This window comes from Sciurus carolinensis, chromosome 2 (genome assembly GCF_902686445.1).
Source record: "Sciurus carolinensis chromosome 2, mSciCar1.2, whole genome shotgun sequence".
Classification (NCBI taxonomy): Eukaryota; Metazoa; Chordata; class Mammalia; order Rodentia; family Sciuridae; genus Sciurus; species Sciurus carolinensis.
This window is the reverse complement of record NC_062214.1, coordinates 83,275,390-83,292,986: the sequence shown is the minus strand read 5'-3', so window position 1 is coordinate 83,292,986 and position 17,597 is coordinate 83,275,390. Positions and strand designations below refer to the sequence as shown.

Genomic DNA, 17,597 nt, shown 5'->3' with positions numbered 1-17,597 from the left:
CATGCTTTGGTTCTGATTTTAGTTTTTATAGTAGTAGTAGTAGTAGTAGTAGTAGTAGTTATTTTTTGGGTCATATGTGCATAATTAGGTATAATTTCTATGAAGTTCCAAATGTGAAACCTTGACTGCCTTGCTTTAGTATTTATTGGGTTTCTGTTGCCTGTTCTCTGCTATGGTTAGAATGATTTTAGTTTTTCAGAATTTTTTGTCTTTTGAAAAACATCCTGGGAAACATAGACAGTAAAATAGCTGCCTTAGCTGATTACGTTACAACACAATTTTGTCTTAACAAGGAAGGACATATTATCTGCTCAAGAGACTTTTGTTTGTTTTTTATTCTCCTTCCATTTGTAGAGTAATGACATTATTTTAGTCCAAAACTGAGTACAGAGAAGAAAGCCCAAAGCAAAGATATTTTGCTTAATTAATAATTAAAAATTAAAATAGCATGATTAATGTTACTAGATTTCAGATATTAGAAATTTTAAAGAAATACTTCACCTACATAAACTTAAGATATATAAAGGGTGACATGCTATAATACTATTTATCCTTTTATGCTTGTTGTCATATACATAGGTGTTTGTGTGACAGAATATGAATTTGATGTCTGTGATGGCAGAATTGTCCTGTATATTTGAATTTCAAATAGTATTTTAAAGAGAATGACTTTTTTTTTTTTTTTTGCGGTGCTGGGGATTGAACCCAGGGCCTTGTGCTTGCGAGGCGAGCACTCTACCAACTGAGCTATCTCCCCAGCCCTGGCTTTTGTTTTGAAATGACTTTAGCACTTCAACTTGAAGTGAACTAATTATTTTTTTTTGTGGTACTAAGGATTGAATCCAAGCTTTGCATGTGCTAGGCAAGTACTCTACCCCTGCGCGATATCCCTAGCCTTTTAAATTTTATTTTGAGACAAGGTCTCACTAAATTGCCCGGATTGGCCTTGAACTTCTAATCCTCCTGCCTCAGCCTCCTGAGTAGCTGGGATTATATGGGTACTCCACTGGACCCAGCTGAAATTTTTCTTTTTAAAGCAACAAGCAAATAACTCTGGTTTCCATGACTTGTACTTATAAAATTTTTTATAATACCCTAATTCCTATTGCGTATGTGTGTGTGTGTGTGTATTTTTTTTTTTTTTTTTTTTTTTGTGATGCTGGACTGGACCCCATAGCCAAATTAGTCGCCTACCAACTGAGCTCTATTCCCAGACCCATTCAAGTAATAATGTATGTACTTATATTCCTGTAAATTAAAGAATTAAAGCTTTTGAAACAAAATAAAAATTACTACTGGACTAGGAGATATGACTCAGATATAATGCCTAGCACCTAACAGGTACTCTTATGAATATTTGTTAGATGAATAAATGATCATAGAACTACATTAAAATTAAGAAAAAAATTAAAAAGAGAGAATTTATTCTGTATATATCCCAGCTATGAATAAAGATTGATTGGGATGGAGAAAGATAGCCTCTTCAGCAAATGGTGCTAGGAAAACTGGAAATCCATATGCAGTAAAATGAAATTAAACTCCTTTCACCCTGCACAAAACTCAACTCAAAATGAATCAAGGACCTAGGAATTAGACCAGAGACCCTGCACCAAATAGAAAAAAGTAGGCCCAAATCTTCATCATGTTGGCTTATGATGGACTTCCTTAACAAGACTCCCAGAATAAGAAATAAAAGCAAGAATCAGTAAATGGGGTGGATTCAAACTGAAAAGCTTTTTCTCAATAAAGGAAACAATCAGTAATGTGAAGAGCACTAATCTTCAAAATTTATAAAAATCTTTAAAAAGTTTACACCAAAATTACAAAGAACCCGATCAATAAATGGGCTAAAAAACTGAACAGACACTTCACAGAAGATATACAAGTGATCAACAGATACATGAAAAAGTGTTCAACATCTCTAGTAATTAGAGAAGTGCAAATAAAAATCACCCTAAGATTTCATCTCATTCCAATTAGAATGGCTATTATCAAGAATACAAACAATAAAAGGTGTTGGCGAGGATGTGGGGGAAAAGGCACACTCTTACATTGCTGGTGGGATTGGAAATTGGTGCAGCCATTCTGGAAAGCAGTATGGAGATTCCTCAGAAAACCTGGAGTGGACCCACTATTTGTCCCAGTTATCCTACTCCTCAGTTTATACCCAAAGAACTTAAAATCAGCATACTACAGTGATGCAGCCACATCAATGTTTATAGCAGCTCAATTCACAATAGCTAGATTATGGAACCAACCTGAATGCCCTTCAATAGATAAATGGATAAAGAAACTGTGGTATGTATACACAATGGAATATTAACTATAAAGAAGAATAAAATTATAGCATTTGCAGGTAAATGGTTAGAGTTGGAGAATATCATGCTAAGTGAAATAAGTCAATCCCAAAAAACGAAAGACTGAATGTTTTCTCTGATAAGTGGATGCTGATACATAATGGAAGGTGGTGGGAGGGGGTAAGGGAAGAATGGAGGAACATTGGATTGTGTACAAGGAAATGAGGAGAGGGGAGGGGGCAGGGGGAGGAAAGATAGTGGAATGAGACAAACATTATTACTCTATATACATATATGATTACACAAATGGTGTTACTCTACATTGTGTACAACCATGGAAATGAAAAGTTGTACCCCCTTTGTGTACAATGAATCAAAATGCAGTCTGTAAAATAAAAGAAGAAGATTGATTGGGGTAATAGAATCTTTTCCATTTTTGTTCTAGAAACGTTGTTTCCTTGTTCTAGAAAGTCTTTTGAAAAAGAGACTCATCAAAATAATGATCTATTTTTACTCTTAATTTATGTGGAGGTCAGAGGGTTGCTATCATATGAAGTTGAATTTTGAGCCTTTAAGATTCTTTGCTTAAGGACTTGGGGGTGTAGCTTGGTGGTAGAATGTATACATTGCATGTACAAGGCCCTCGGTTTGATTCTCAATGCCACAGATTTTTTTTTTTTAATGAAAAGATTTGTAATGTTCCCCAAAGTTAAAAAATCTAGTTAAATTAAAAAACTAAAAACAAAAAAACAGGAGTTCTTTAACATTTTAAAAGCAGTTTTGAGGGGCTGAGAATGTAGCACAGTGGTAGGGTACTTGCCTAGCATGGGTAAGGCCCTGGGTTCAAGCTCCAGCACTGAAAAAATAAAAATCAAATTTTTTGATGTATAATACACATAAAATAAAATTTAACCATTTTAAGTGTACACTTTTATCAATTTTAATAAAGTTATATAAGTTATTTAACTGTCATACAGGCTACTTTTAGACATACTCATTACTCAAAGTTTCCTTTTGTCTTTTTTGCAGGGAATACCCCCACCCCGCCCAGCCAACCACTGATTTATTTTCTTTCTCCATAGTTTTGCTTTTGGTAGCAATTTTGTATATTTGTATAAAGGAATTTTTTTTTTTTTTTTTTTTTTTTTTGGTATAGGGAATAGAACCCTGGCGCACTCAACCACTGAGCCACATCCCCAGCCCTTTATGTATTTTATTTAGAGAGGGTCTCACTGAATTGCTTAGGGCCTCCCTAAGTTGCTGAGGCTGACTTTGAACTCACCATCCTGTTTCAGCCTCCTGAGCTGCTGGGATTGCAGGCGTTCGCCACTGCAACTGTTCATACTTTCATTATGTTGTCTTATGTGTCTTGTAGCATGATAAGTTGCTGAGGTCGGCTTTGAATTTATGATCCTTCTGCCTCAGCCTCCCAAGTCACTGGGATTATAGGCATGTGCCTGCATGCCTGGCCAACATGATGTTTTTTGAGGTTCACACATATTGTATGTAGCAGAAGTTTATTCCTTTTTATTTCTAAGTGGTATATTGTATGCATATACACATTTTGTTTATTCACCTTGATGGATGTTTGGATTGTTTCCTGTTTGGGGATGTTATCAATAATATCACCATAAATATTGGCATTCAAAGCTTTCTATGTATATATTTTAATTTCTCTAGAAGTGAAATTTCTTGGTTGTAGGTTAAGAGTTTGTTTTTTTAAAAAAACTCAAACTATTTTCTAAAGTGACTGTATACATTCCTTCCAGGTGTAGGGTAGGAGTCTTAAATGGTGTCTTATGATCTGACAAGGTAAGTCAGAATTTCATTATGACCAGGGCCTTCAAGGCAAGGGAAAGTTTAAATTTCTAGGTTTTGCCTTATGGCAGAGAAATTCTAGTTTCTGTGGCCTGCCTTGGGGAGCAAAAGGACCAACGAAAGAGGGGAGGTCAGAAAGAGAGATTTGCTTTCTGAAGACTGCATCTGAGACCTTAAGTACCCTAACATTTTTCTAACAACTTAGGAAGTATCAAGGACTTTGGGAGTAAAGTAACCTGAATAAAAAGTCTATATATCTCTATCTATCTGTATCTATCTATCTCACACTTTCCTTTTGTGGAACAGACGTTCTTAATTCATTTGTTTTTCTGTTTGAGATGGGGGTCTCACCTACAACTCTCAGTCCTTTTGTTTTGGCCACCCAGTAGCTGGGACTGTAGTGCATTTCACTGTGCCAGGCTTCAGAAGTTCTTAATTTGGCGGGAAGGAGGCGGCCCATGCTGGCGATTGAACCCAGGGGTGCTTTACCACAGATTCATCCCCAGCCCTTCTTTTTATTTTTTAAATTTCATTTTATTTATGTGTGCTGAGGATCAAACCCAGTTCCTCGCACACTACCACTGAGCCACAACCCCTGTCCCATCTTATTTTGAGACGGTATCTCACACTGTTACTTAGGGCCTTGCTAAATTGCTGAGGTTGGCTTTGAACTTGCAATCCTCCTGCCTCAACCTTTGGAACTGCTGGGATTACCTATGTGGGCCACAGCACCCAGCCAGAACTTTTAAATTTTGATGTAGTTGAATATGGATGTCTTTACTTGTTTGTATAGTTTTAATATATATTTTTAGTTGTTAATGGACCATTATTTTATTCATTTATTTATATGTGGTGCTGAGAATTGAACCCAGTATATGTTTGTTTTTGTTGTGTTTTGGGGGATCCAACCCAGGGTCTCACAGTTGCCAAGCAAGCGTTCTAGTCTTATCTCCAGTTCCCCCACCTTTTTTTCTTTTTTGTTGAATTTTTTCACCTTTGTCCTCCTCTCATTCCATTAGTTGAATGTTGTATATGCTGTCTTCCTTTAGTGAGTACCAAAAATTTTTTAAAATAGGTATTTAATTTGAAGTTCACACTTAAATCTGAATAATGCAAGGACCATCAAATGCTTTACTTCTTTTTTTTTTTTTTTTTGGGTGCTGGGGATCGAACTCAGGGCCTTGTGCTTACAAGACAAGCACTCTACCAACTGAGCTATCTCCCCAGCCCCCAAATGCTTTACTTCTCATTGCCATCTCCCAATTAAGCCATTTGTTGTTTAGTTTTGTAGTTCTTGATGTTTTTCAGTTTAGCACTACAAATTATACTTTGTAAAAGAAGGTGCTGAAGATCCTCCTATATTCTACCAATTCCTTTGCTTATTCGCTTTTTCATTCTGAAATAATTTTCTTGTTTCCATATATGTATCCCTTATAGTTTAGTGAGAGTCTAAAAACTTCAACATTCTGAAGGTCTTTGTTCTTGAAAGTTAGTTTTGATAGGTATAAAACTCTAGAACAGGGATTGGTAATCTTTTTCCAGGTAAAGGGCCAGATAGTATTTTGGGCTTTGTAGACCATACAATCTGTTATAACCACTGAACTATTATTTTGTTGTAGTACAAAATAAACCATAGACAACATATAAACATAGAAGTATGGCTGTATTCTGATAAAGTTTCACTTATAGCCATTGAAATTTGACTTACGTAATTTCCAAAAATACCATTTAAAATATAGAAATCACTCTTAGCAAGTGAGTTATATAAAAATACACTGGATTTGACCTGTGGACCATGGTTTGCTAATGTGTGGTCTACATTAGTAGTCATTTTACTTAGTACCTGACATTTGGAGTAATTATTTTTATGATATGTTAGTGTGGTTTTGTATTCTATTTTTGATTGAGAAGACAGCTGCCAATCTACTTATCCTTTCTTTTTAGGTAATCTGGTGATGTATTTATTCTTGGGCTGCATTGAAGATTTTTTTTTTTCGAGGTGCTAGATATTGAACCCAGGGCCCCTCATGTTAGGCAAGTGCTGTATCACTGAGCAACATCCCCAGCCTTAAAAGAATTTCTTGTTGTCTCTGGTGCAGTTTCCTGTAACATACCTAAGTGTGGATTTCTTTTCATTTCATCTGGTCAGAATTTGTTGCATATCCAGAATCTAAGAATTAAAGTCTCTTATTACATATAGGAAAATTTCATTTATTATTATTGCTTATAACATGGCCTTTCCTGTATAAAATAGGAAGTTGGTATAAGAAAAATCCATTTGAAGATTTTTTTACAAAGTTATAGTGTAAGATAGTATAGTATCTCCCTCTGAGAACTGAGTACTAGACAATTTCTGTGCAGATGACCTCATATGCTTCCTTTTGTCAAATAACGATCACCTTTCTGGTTTGGTTGCTAAGAAGTGTATCAGTAAGTATAATACTAATATGAAGTGTTTAGGAACTTAGTACATTAAAAACTTTGATGTATATACCATAAACCATATTTTTGCATAGTATAAATGTACACAAATACATTTTATAAGTAGGTAATTATGCATTATAGTTTGGATAGAATAAGTATAACTTGATATTTATTCTTAAAATCATATTAAAAATAACTTTTTGTTCCTGTGTATTTAATGAATTATTTGTATGATTGATGAACTTCTGTTTATTCTTGTTATTTGAATATATGCTTAAGTGCTTTAACACAGATAACTTATTTCATTTCAGAAAACTCAATTGTCTGCAACTGTTGAATCTCAAAAACCCAGGCAGAAAAAAGGTCTGTATTCAATTTCATTATATGTGTATATTTGCACAGATTACTCTTGTCTCATTGATTCTTTTTTCTATTCTATATTCCTTAGAGCCTTTTAAAATATGAGTGTTAGAAAAATCAGTAATAGTCCAAATGTTCTGCCATATCTAGCTTTTTATTTATGGATTTATTAGATATTATTAATCTGCGAATGTATGTAAATGGAGTTTGATTATCATGTAAGTGTGTGTTCATTTTCTACTTGTGGAAGACACACACTGTGAAATTGCATAGTACATGGTAGTACATTTTAGAGCAGAGGAAAAAGACCAGGAGAAAGGAGGTAGAGAAGAAAAGGGGAAATACTAGGGAATGATATCGACCAAATCATATTGTTATATCATGTACATGTATGAATATGTAACAACAAATCCTACTATTATGAATAATTATAATGCACCAATAAAAATATGGAGAAGAAAACTATAGCAAAAAACGAAATTAATTGATTAATTAAAGAACAAATCCGGTTTCAAATAATCTATACATAGGTTAAGTATGGTGTTTTATAAAAATTGAATCTGGACCAAATTATGCTATGTGCAGATACAAATATTTCAAAATGAATCCTATTATGTTGATTATGATGCACCAATAAAGATGTTTTAAAATATTCTAAAAATGTTGAAAGAAAAAAAGAAATATTCTAAAAAATTGCATCTGTACTGAAAAAAATTTGAATCTGGAAAGCCTAACAAGATGAAGGCCTACATTTATAAAGAGCTACATTTTATAATCTGATAGAGATATGATATGTATTTTATTAGAGTAACAGAATTCCTTCATTTGGTAACTTTTAAAGTTTTGGGAGTGTTTACCTCAGGTATTAGGTGACATCGATGTTCACCCATGTCTGATAGATTGGTTGCTCTGCTATTCATCAGGCATTAGAGAAATACCTGGATTTTGTCTGTAGAAAAGGCACTCATTTGTTCATCTATGTATCTACTTATTTTTAGTTAATTATTTCTAGGTGAGGAAACCAAGGCAGAGTAGAAGGGGCATGACTTGCTTAGGTCTTTTCTGTAGTTCTTGTCTAAATTATAGTTGCAAGGCTATCTATCCTTTTGTAGCATGTACTAAGAGTATAAAAGTTGATTTTGTCAATAATTGTTTAGTTTACTAGCGTCATTTCTGTCATTCCTTTTGTTTTCAATTGGCGCATTAGGGCAGAGGACAGGGGAGTATATGGCAGGCACTAGGGTAACAGAGGCATTCTGTCACTCTTTGAAATTATAATACAAGTTGTTGGAAAATATGATTACCTTTCAGGAATGTATTTTGGAGTAGTTTTTCAGGAATACATCTTTGACGGGAAGAGTTGTACATCTGTAATTTACAGTATTTGTGAAATTCAGATGTAATTCTGCCAAGTCGGAATGTAATTGCTAATATTCTTTTTTTTCTAATGCTAGGGATGGGCTAACATTCTTTATATCACTTCTGAATATGAGAATCATCTTGTTGTGATATCCGTCACTTCATTTAATCTTCAGGGTAATTTGGCTAGTTAAGTGGAGTTAGCATTTACTGTGATTGACTTTTCAATATTCATTATTCCTCTGAAGTCAAATCCTATGGTTTGATTGACTCCAGACACAGGAGATGCTTGTATACCAGCCAAGAGTAGCCCATACCTAATTCAGGTTTTTGAGATACAGTTTTTAGCTGTGGGGAAAAGGGATTCATTTGGTATTTAATGCTAAAACACTTAATAGTGCTATAGGGCCCCTTTAATTAGTTTTTTAAAAAATATTTTTTAATTGTCAGTGGACTTTTTATTTATTTATTTTTTATTTATATGCGGTGCTAAGAATCAAACCCAGTGCCTCACACATGCTAGGCAAGCGCTCTACCACTGAGCCACAACCCTAACCCTTTAATCAGGGTTTCCTTCATTTTCCATTGCAGAATAACCACTTTCTGATTTCTCTTATTAAAGTTTAGTTTTCTCTCCTTGAACCCCTTATACATTTGAGGACTTACCACATTCCAGGACTAGTTTGGGAATACAAAGATAAACATGGTATGGAATCCTCTCTTATGGAATTGACAGTCTTCAGGACATATAGAGCATAGATAATTACAGTGCAGTATATGTTCCCATGTCCTTTTTCTGAAGGTTAAATATTTCCAGGTGTGACAATTTTTTTTTTTTTTTTTTAATGTGAGATGTTTAGAATTCCTTTGTCTTAATGGCCTTCATTCTCTGGTGATATTTGGTGTCCTCCTTGGAAGTATAGAGATCAGGACAAAATAGAATATTCCAGATATAGTGTAAACAGGGCCAAGTGGAATATCTGGAAGATAATATATTTTTATTTGGATCTTTTATTTCTATGAATCTAGCTCAAGTTTGCATTGCCTTTTGGGCAGTTATTTCACAAATTTGCAATTTGTTTTATTGCATAGTGCCAGGTTGCCATTCATGTTATTGTCATTAACAATATAATATAATAACAGTATAAATGATGCCTTTGGTATTGTACAAGGTGATTACACAAGCACCAAAAATGTCTAGGACATAACTTCTCTTAATTTCTACCTTCTGGAACCCATGATTTTATCTTGATATAGGTAATTATACGGTTATACTAATTGAATTTTGGAGTATTACTGGGGTAAACCCTCACAAGGTCATGAAGGATTCAGTTCACTAATATTCTTTTTTTTTTTTTTTTTGAGAAAAAGGGAAACAAAGGTTTATTGCTTTGCTAGCAAAGGAGAAACACAGGGGACTCCTGTCCCAGAGCCTGTGATTCTGCCCATCATGGGGAACTGGGGGTTTTTAAAGAGGTAATTCAGAGAAATGAGATGAGGGAAGAGAGGTCAGGAAGAAGATCAGGGAGGAGAAGGTCATGGAAAAGAAGGTTGGGAAAAAGAAAAACACAAGGGATATAGTCAAAGCATCAAGTGAACCCCTGTTATATTTCCCTACTATCAATTTCTAGCTTCCATTTCTATAGAAAGTGGGTGATGACATCTCCAAACTACTTCCTGCCGAAAAGGGGTGATAAAGGGGGTCTTTAGAATGGAAACTTTTTACTTGTTTTTGCCATTCTTCTGGGGTTTTGTTGCATAGTTGCAAAGGGTGGAACAGCAACAGAGCAGTAAATGCAAACACACATACACAAGGGCAATGATGAACAGGGTAGTCAGAATGAGGTAGAGAAGACCTTGTAAAATAGACTTAATATTTCTTGGTATCCAAGAGAAGAGGTTATAGAACCAGTTAGTTAGGCCTATCCCCATCCATCCAAAAGGGTTGTGTGACGGTCAAAAAGTCTGTTGTAGCCAGGTTGCTCCTTGCCTAATCTTTTCAATACTGGTCTCTACCTGTGAGGAGTTGTTATTATAAACCCAGCAAGTTGTATTAGCTATAGCACAAACTCCCCCTTGCTCGGCTAACATAGTTCAATGCCATGTGGTTATCTAGAACTATCTTAGTTAAAGAGTCCAGAGAAGTCTGTAAATTTGAGATGGACAAGGATGTCTCATTGGCCAAAGTGATCGAAGTTTCTGATAGATTTCAGAGGACCCAGTGGTGTGCCCCAATTCCCCACTAGGGTAGAAAGGTATAACCAAAAAATTATTCATCGCCATCAGGAATTCCACCAGGGAAGTCCCAGGCCAGTCGAGTAAAAATCTTTAGGGAGCTTGTCCAGAGAGCTGATTCCTTTAAGGAATTAATTAAAAGTGGTGTCACTAAATTCCCTAGAAGACATTGGGTGGGAGTTGTGAAGTTTCTGAAGCATTCAGTAGCTCAAGGATAATTATTAATTTTACAGACAAACACATGTCCTGTAGGGGCAGAGAAAACCATTGTTTCTTTAAAGAGATTCAGTAGGTTCCCAATGAGGAAGTTATCACCAACTTTAAATCCTGTGTGTTCCATCCAAGAATGGTCTGGGAAGGATTAATCAGTTACTGCTATAATCATCTCTGTGGGAAATTGGACAATATTTTATAAACACAAAGGTAATTGTTCTTGTTCCAGAAGAGGTATCATTTTGAGATTATTCTGGAAGTATATTCCTCTATGGGCCAGGAAAGTGGTGTTAGATACAGTAAGAGGAAGAGTGAGACAGGGAACACTGAAGACTGTCTCAGCTGGGTAATGCATTACTTGAACAGGATATATAATGGTTTGGGCTCTGAGGTCCCATATTGGCATACAGTCTCCATTCAGGATCTGAGTAAATTTTGTACCTGGATACACATAAGGGTCACCATGGTCCATAGAAGATTGGGCTCTTGGAAGGCAGATCCACCAACAACTGCCTGAGGTAGCCAAGGTCTGTGCTATTTGACTAGACTGTTGTTTTCCCAGCCTAGAGAGGAAATGGGGATAAGCAACAAAGATAGTAAAAGCATAAAATCTCTCATGTTTCCTTAAATAAGTATTTTAGATCCCCTAAATGTTCTGATGTCCATGCAGGGGACACGACTTCATGCAAGTCTCTTGGACAATTTTTCATAGTTCACTAATACTCTGTTAATGATGTTCGTATCTGTGTTCATAAAGGATGTTGGTCTGAATTTTTTTTGTTGTTTTTTTTTTTTTTTGCAATGCCTTTATCTGTATTTGATATTGAGATTATTCCAGCTTTATAGGATGAATTGGGAACTCACTGCTTCCTCTGTATCCTCAAAGATTTATTTTATAGAACTGGTGTCAGTTCTTTCTTAAATGTTTCTAGAATGTTACTGTAAAATAGTCCTAGCCTGGATTTTTCTTTTTTGGAAGATTTTTAAGTACAAATTCAGTTTATTTTATAGATGTAGAACTATCTGGTTATTTCTTCAGAGAAAGCTTTAATGTTTTTTTGTCTTAGTTATCAAATCTATTGCCATAAATGTGAGTATTCATCATACTCATTTTGCTTATGATGTTTTTAGGATCCATAGTGATGTTTTCTCTATGATTTTGGTGATTTATTTCTTCTCTTTTTTTCTCATTTACTATGGTTAACGGTTTTTACATTTTATGAATCTTTTCAAAGAACCAACTTTTGGTTTTACTGCTTTCTCCCAAATATTCCTGTTTCTATATCAATTTCACGGATTACTGTTCTTTAATGTTTTCTTGTGTTTAGTTTGCTCTTCCTTTTTACAGCTGCTGCTGTTCTTCCTCTTCCTCCTCTTTCTTCTCATTCTTCAATCTGAAGCATTCTTTAATATTCATAAGATACTTTGTTCAGGGCTGGGGTATCCCTAAGTTGTAGAGTTCTGGCCTAACATGTTTGAGGTCCAGAGTTTGAGCACCAGCATTGACCAAAAAACAAAAAAGAAAGAAAAAGAAAAAGAAAGGAAGGCACCTGTGTTCCCAGAATTCTAAATAAATATAGAAATATATATATAATTGTGATTTTTTTTAAACTTTGCTTTTATAAAAAGTTTTTTTTTTTTTTTTTTTTTTTTTTTTAAGCTGAGTGTGATGGCACATGTCTATAATCCCAATGACTCAAGAGACTGAGGCAGGGGTGTCACAAGTTTGAGCCCAGCTGGGGGAACTTAGCAAGACCCTATCTTAAAATAGAAAGGGCAAGGGATGTAGCTCTGTGGTAGAGCTCTTGCATAGCATATGCAAAACTCTTGTGTTCAATCTTCAGTACTAGAAAGAAACTTTAATTAATTTAAAAAAAATTTAGCAAAATCAGGTATAGATATTTATGGGTATATGTGACATTTCAATATATTTATACATGTATAATGATTCAGGGAAATTATTTTAATTTCATTATCATTTCTTTTTTATTTTTGTATTAGGGTTTGAACTGAAGGGTTCTTAACCCCTTAGTTACATCCCCAGCCCTTTTTATTTTTTATTTTGATATAGGGTCTCACTAAATTGCTTAGGACCTCACTGAATTGCCGAGGCTAGCCTTGAATTGCAATCCTTCTGTCTTAGTCTCCTGAGTTGCTGGGATTACAGGCATGAACCACCAGGCCCAGCTCATTATCATTTTTTTATGTTTGTAGACTTTGGACTTCTTTCTTCTAGTTCTTTGTTAAATATATAACACATTATTATAAACTGTAGTTGCTTACTGTATTATAGAACACTAGAACTTATTCCTCTTATTTATTTATTTATGGTACTGAGGGTTGAACCCAGGGGTGCTTTACCACTGAGCCAAGTTGCTTAGGGCCTACCTAAGTTGCTGAGGCTGTCCTTGAACTTGGAATTGTCCTGCCTCAGCCTCCTGTGTCTCTGGGATTACAGGCATGTGCCAACATACCCAGACCTAATTTTATTTTGATTTTTGTTTTTGCAGTTTCTTATGGCAGAAACTTAAATCTTGATTTGAGATCTTTTTAAATCATTTAGTGCTCTATATTTCTCTCTAAGCACTGCTTAACTATTTCATACACACTTCATACATTGTTTTTAAACTTTTATATAGGTCTGAATATTTAAAATTTTTCTTTGTGACTATTCCTTTGGCCCGTGCACTATTTAAAAAGATAGCTGGGTGTGGTGGCTCACTCCTATAATCCCAGTGGCTTGGGAGTCTGAGGCAGGAGGATCACGAAAGCAAAGCCAGCCTCAGCAACTTAGGGAGGCCATAAGCAACTCAGCAAGACCCTCTCTCTAAATAAAATATAAAAAAGGACTGGGGGTGTGGCTCAGTGGTAAAGCACCCCTGGGTTCTATACCTGGTACCAAAAAAACCTCAAGAAAGATATTATTTAATTTCCCTTTATTTGTGGATTTTCCAGGTACATTTTTGTTATTAACTTATAGTGTAATTCTGTAGTGGATAGAGACGATTCTTTATATGACTTATAGGATGACCCATAATGTAGCTGGTGTTGATGAATGTTCCACATGACTTGAAAGAATGTTTATTTTGTTTTAATTGGATGAAGTATTTTATGTCAATTGGGTCAAATTGGTTGGCAGTGTTTTACATACTTACAGTTATAGTTATTAATGTTCTTACTTATATAGATACTGTGTTATGCAAATGTAATTGTGAATTTGTCTTTTTCTACTTTCAGTTCTACCAGTGTTTGCTTTGTGTATGGTAAATGATTGAAATACCTTTTAGGATTGTAGGACTTCTTAGTGCATTGACCCTCTTATCTTACTTAGTTTCCCTCTGTAATCCCTCAAAATTCTACCTTGTCTGTAAAGCTATGTGTGTCCCTTTTGTTTTGACTACTGTTTGCATGATAATTAGTGTGTAGTTTACAAACAATAAACTTCACTTTTTTTCACTGTGGATCAAACCCAGGGAAAGACTCATGTATGCTGCGCAGGCATTCTGTCACTGCACTACACCCCAAGTCCAAATTCACCTTTTTTAGTACAAGGTTCTGGGAGTTTTGAACAAGTGAAAATAATCATGTAACCACCACACCGCACACACACAATCAAGATATGAAAGTTTAGCCGGTTGCTGTTGTGCATATCTGTAGTCCCAGCAACTTGAGAGGCTGAAGCAGGATGATTGCAAGTTTGAGGCCAGCCTCAGCAATTTAGTGAGGTCCTAAGCAACTTAGTAAGACACTGACTCAAAATAAAAAATAAAATGGGCTAGGGATGTGGCTTAGTGGTAAAGCACCTCTGGGTTAAATCCTCTGCCCCCCAAAAAGATAAGTGTAATCACATGCCCCCAACCCTGCAATTAACCTTGAGTTTGTAGTAAACTACTTCCACTTCCAGAGGCTGGCAACAATTGATCTGATTTTTACTTCCTATGATTCTGCCTTTTCCAGAATGCCTTATAAACAAAATCATATATAACCTTTTATGTATCTTTTAAAGCCTGATATGATGTTTTTGAGATTTATTCATCTGTTGTATGTTTGAGTTTCTTTTTATTAATGAGTAATATTTACTTGTAAACATATTCTACAGTTTATTCATCCACTCACTAGTTGAAATTTTTGGCTATTGCAAATAAATCTTCTAGGTAAGCATTCACCTAGAATATTTTGTGTGAACTTAAGTTCTCCTTTCACTTGTATACTGACCTTGGAGTTGTATTGCCAGATAGTATTGTGAGCATGTATTTAATGTTATTAGAAATTGTCAAACTTTTTCCAAGGTAGTTATACCGTTTTGTATTCCGCCTGCAATATATGAGAATTCAGCTTTCTCAGATCCTTATCAGCACATTGTATTGTCAGCGATTTTGTTGTTGTTCTGGAGGCTTTTTGTATTGTGCAGGCTGATATCAAACTTGTAAGCTCAAGAGATTCTTTTGCCTCAGCTGCCTGAGTGCTGTGACTCCAGACAGGAGCCCTAACTCCTGGTGGGAGGCCCAGTGGAGTGAGTGTCAGTATTTTTTTAAAAGGCATTCTAGTGGATATGAAATTGTGTTTCCTTCTTTTAATCTGCATCTTCTTAATTGTTGATATTGAGCATCTTGTCGTGTGCTTATCTGCAAGTCTTATATCTTCAGTGAAGTGTTGAAATCATTTGCCCATTTAAAAACAAAATTGGGGCCAGTTGTGGGGATGTGCTTGGGAAGCTGAGGCAGGAGGATTGTTTGAGGAGAGCCTGGGTAATACAGCAAGATCCTATCTAAGACTCTATTTAAAAAAAAGGGGGGGGGATTGTTTTCTTACTATTAAGTGTTGAGAGTTCTTTATATATTCTGGAAATATATTATTTTCATCTTTATCAGATTGGTGATTTACACATATTTTCTTTCTTTTTTTTTTTTTTTTTGATTTACACATTTTTCTCACAGTCTGTGGCTTCTTTTCCACTATTTTTGGAAGAAAAGATGTTTTCAATTTTGATGGAGTGCATTTAAAAGTTTTTTCTTTTATGACTCATGCTTTTAGTATAATACCTAAAAAATGTTTGCCCAAACCAAGGTCATAAGATTGTCTCATCTTGTCTTTTAGATGTTTTATAGTTTTATACTTTATTTGGTCTAATATCTATTTTTATTATAAAAATTTATTCTTTTTTTATTTTTATGTGACCCATTTTAATTTTTGCATATGGTGTGTAGTGTAGATTGAGGTTTACTTTTGTTGTACTCTTACAACACTATTTATTAAAAAGACTATCCTTTCTTCATCAATTTGATTTAATAGCCTTGTTGAAAATAAGTTGACCATGTAATTTTGGATTTATTTTTGGACTCTGTCACTTACATTTTATCTTTATGTTTATCCATTTGTTACAAATCTGTTGATTATATAATCTTTTAGTGTTGAGATCAGGTTTTATAGCCTTCCAGTTTTTTCCATTTTAAGAATTGTTTTGGTTATTCTAGTTTCTTTGCCTTTCATATCACTCTTTAGAATCATCTTGTTGATTTCTATAATGCAGCCTTTTAAATTTTTTTAACAATTGCATTGTAGCTATAGACCAATTTGGGGGGAATTGACATCTTTACAATATTTGGTTTTTAAGTTCATGAATTCGGTATATCTCTTAATTGATATAAATTTACTTTGATTTATTTCATCAGCATTTTGTAGTTTTCAATATAGTGATTATGCACATATTTTTTTAGATTTACATCTATTTCATGTTTGTTGATATATTGTAAATGTCAGTTTTTATTTTAGTTGCCAGTTGTTCATTATTAGTATACAGAAATATGATTGCATGTTGACTTTGTTTCCCTCATTCTTGCTAGTCTCACTTATTCTAGTAGCTTTTTCTTAGATTTTGGAGATTTTAAAAATGTAGACAGTGATGCCATCTGTGAAGCAATCTTGGTTTTTCTTTATTTTTAATTATCTTTTTATTTTTCTCTGATTTTTAAATTGTTTATTTTTTGAGCTGGGGTCTTGTTATATTGACCAGTCCGGTCTCAAATTCCTGGACTTGTATCAGATCACATATAGGGGGAAACCTATATGGAGATCAGCAGACTTCTCAGCCCAGATTCTAAAAGCTAGAAGGACCTGGAACAATATATACCAAGCTCTGAAAGAAAATGGATGCCAACCAAGAATCTTATATTGAGCAAAACTAACCTTCAGATTTGGTGACAAAATAAAATCCTTCCATGATAAACGAAAGTTAAAAGAATTTACAAATAGGAAGCTTGCAGTACTGAACATTCTCAGCAAAATATTCCATGAGGAAGAAATGAAAAACAATGATGAAAGTCAGCAAAGGGAGGAACTACACTAAAGGAAAATCCAATCAAAGGAGAAACCAAGTCAAGTCAAAACCAAAAACAAGCCCAAATGACTGGGAATATAAATCATATCTCAGTAATAACCCTGAATTTTAATCAAAAGACATAGACTAGCAGATTGGATTAAAAAAAAAAGAAAGATCCAACAATATGCTCCCTTTAACAGACTCATCTCATAGGAAAAGACATCCACAGACTGAAGGTGAAAGAATGGGAAAAAACATCATGTACATGGACTTAGTAAAAAAACAGGGGTTTCCATCCTCATATCAGATAAAGTGGCCTTCAAGTGAAAGTTATAAGGGATAAGGAAGGACATTTCATACTGTTTAAGGAAACCATAAATCAACAAGACATAACAATCATTAATATTTATGCCCCAAACAATGGAGTATCTATGTACGTCAAACAAACCATTCTCAATTTCAGGAATCAAATAGACTACAACACAATAATACTGAGTGATTTTAACACACCTCTGTCACCACTGGATAGATCTTCCAAACAAAAACTAAACAAAGAAACCATAAAACTAAAT

At 34.7% G+C, this 17,597-nt stretch overlaps 1 protein-coding gene across 3 annotated transcripts in view; it reads left to right on the top strand.

Moving 5' to 3' along the window:
- The window catches only part of Bbs4 (Bardet-Biedl syndrome 4), a 49,375-nt gene that overhangs the window by 1,597 nt on the left and 30,181 nt on the right, over positions 1 to 17,597 (top strand). For all 3 annotated transcript variants that reach the window (XM_047539176.1, XM_047539174.1, XM_047539175.1), the window contains exon 2: positions 6,851 to 6,902. Coding sequence is in view for 2 of the 3 variants with exons in the window: in XM_047539174.1 (XP_047395130.1) it covers positions 6,851 to 6,902 (52 nt within the window). In the remaining variant the exon portion in view is untranslated. The remainder of the gene's footprint in view (positions 1 to 6,850; positions 6,903 to 17,597) is intronic.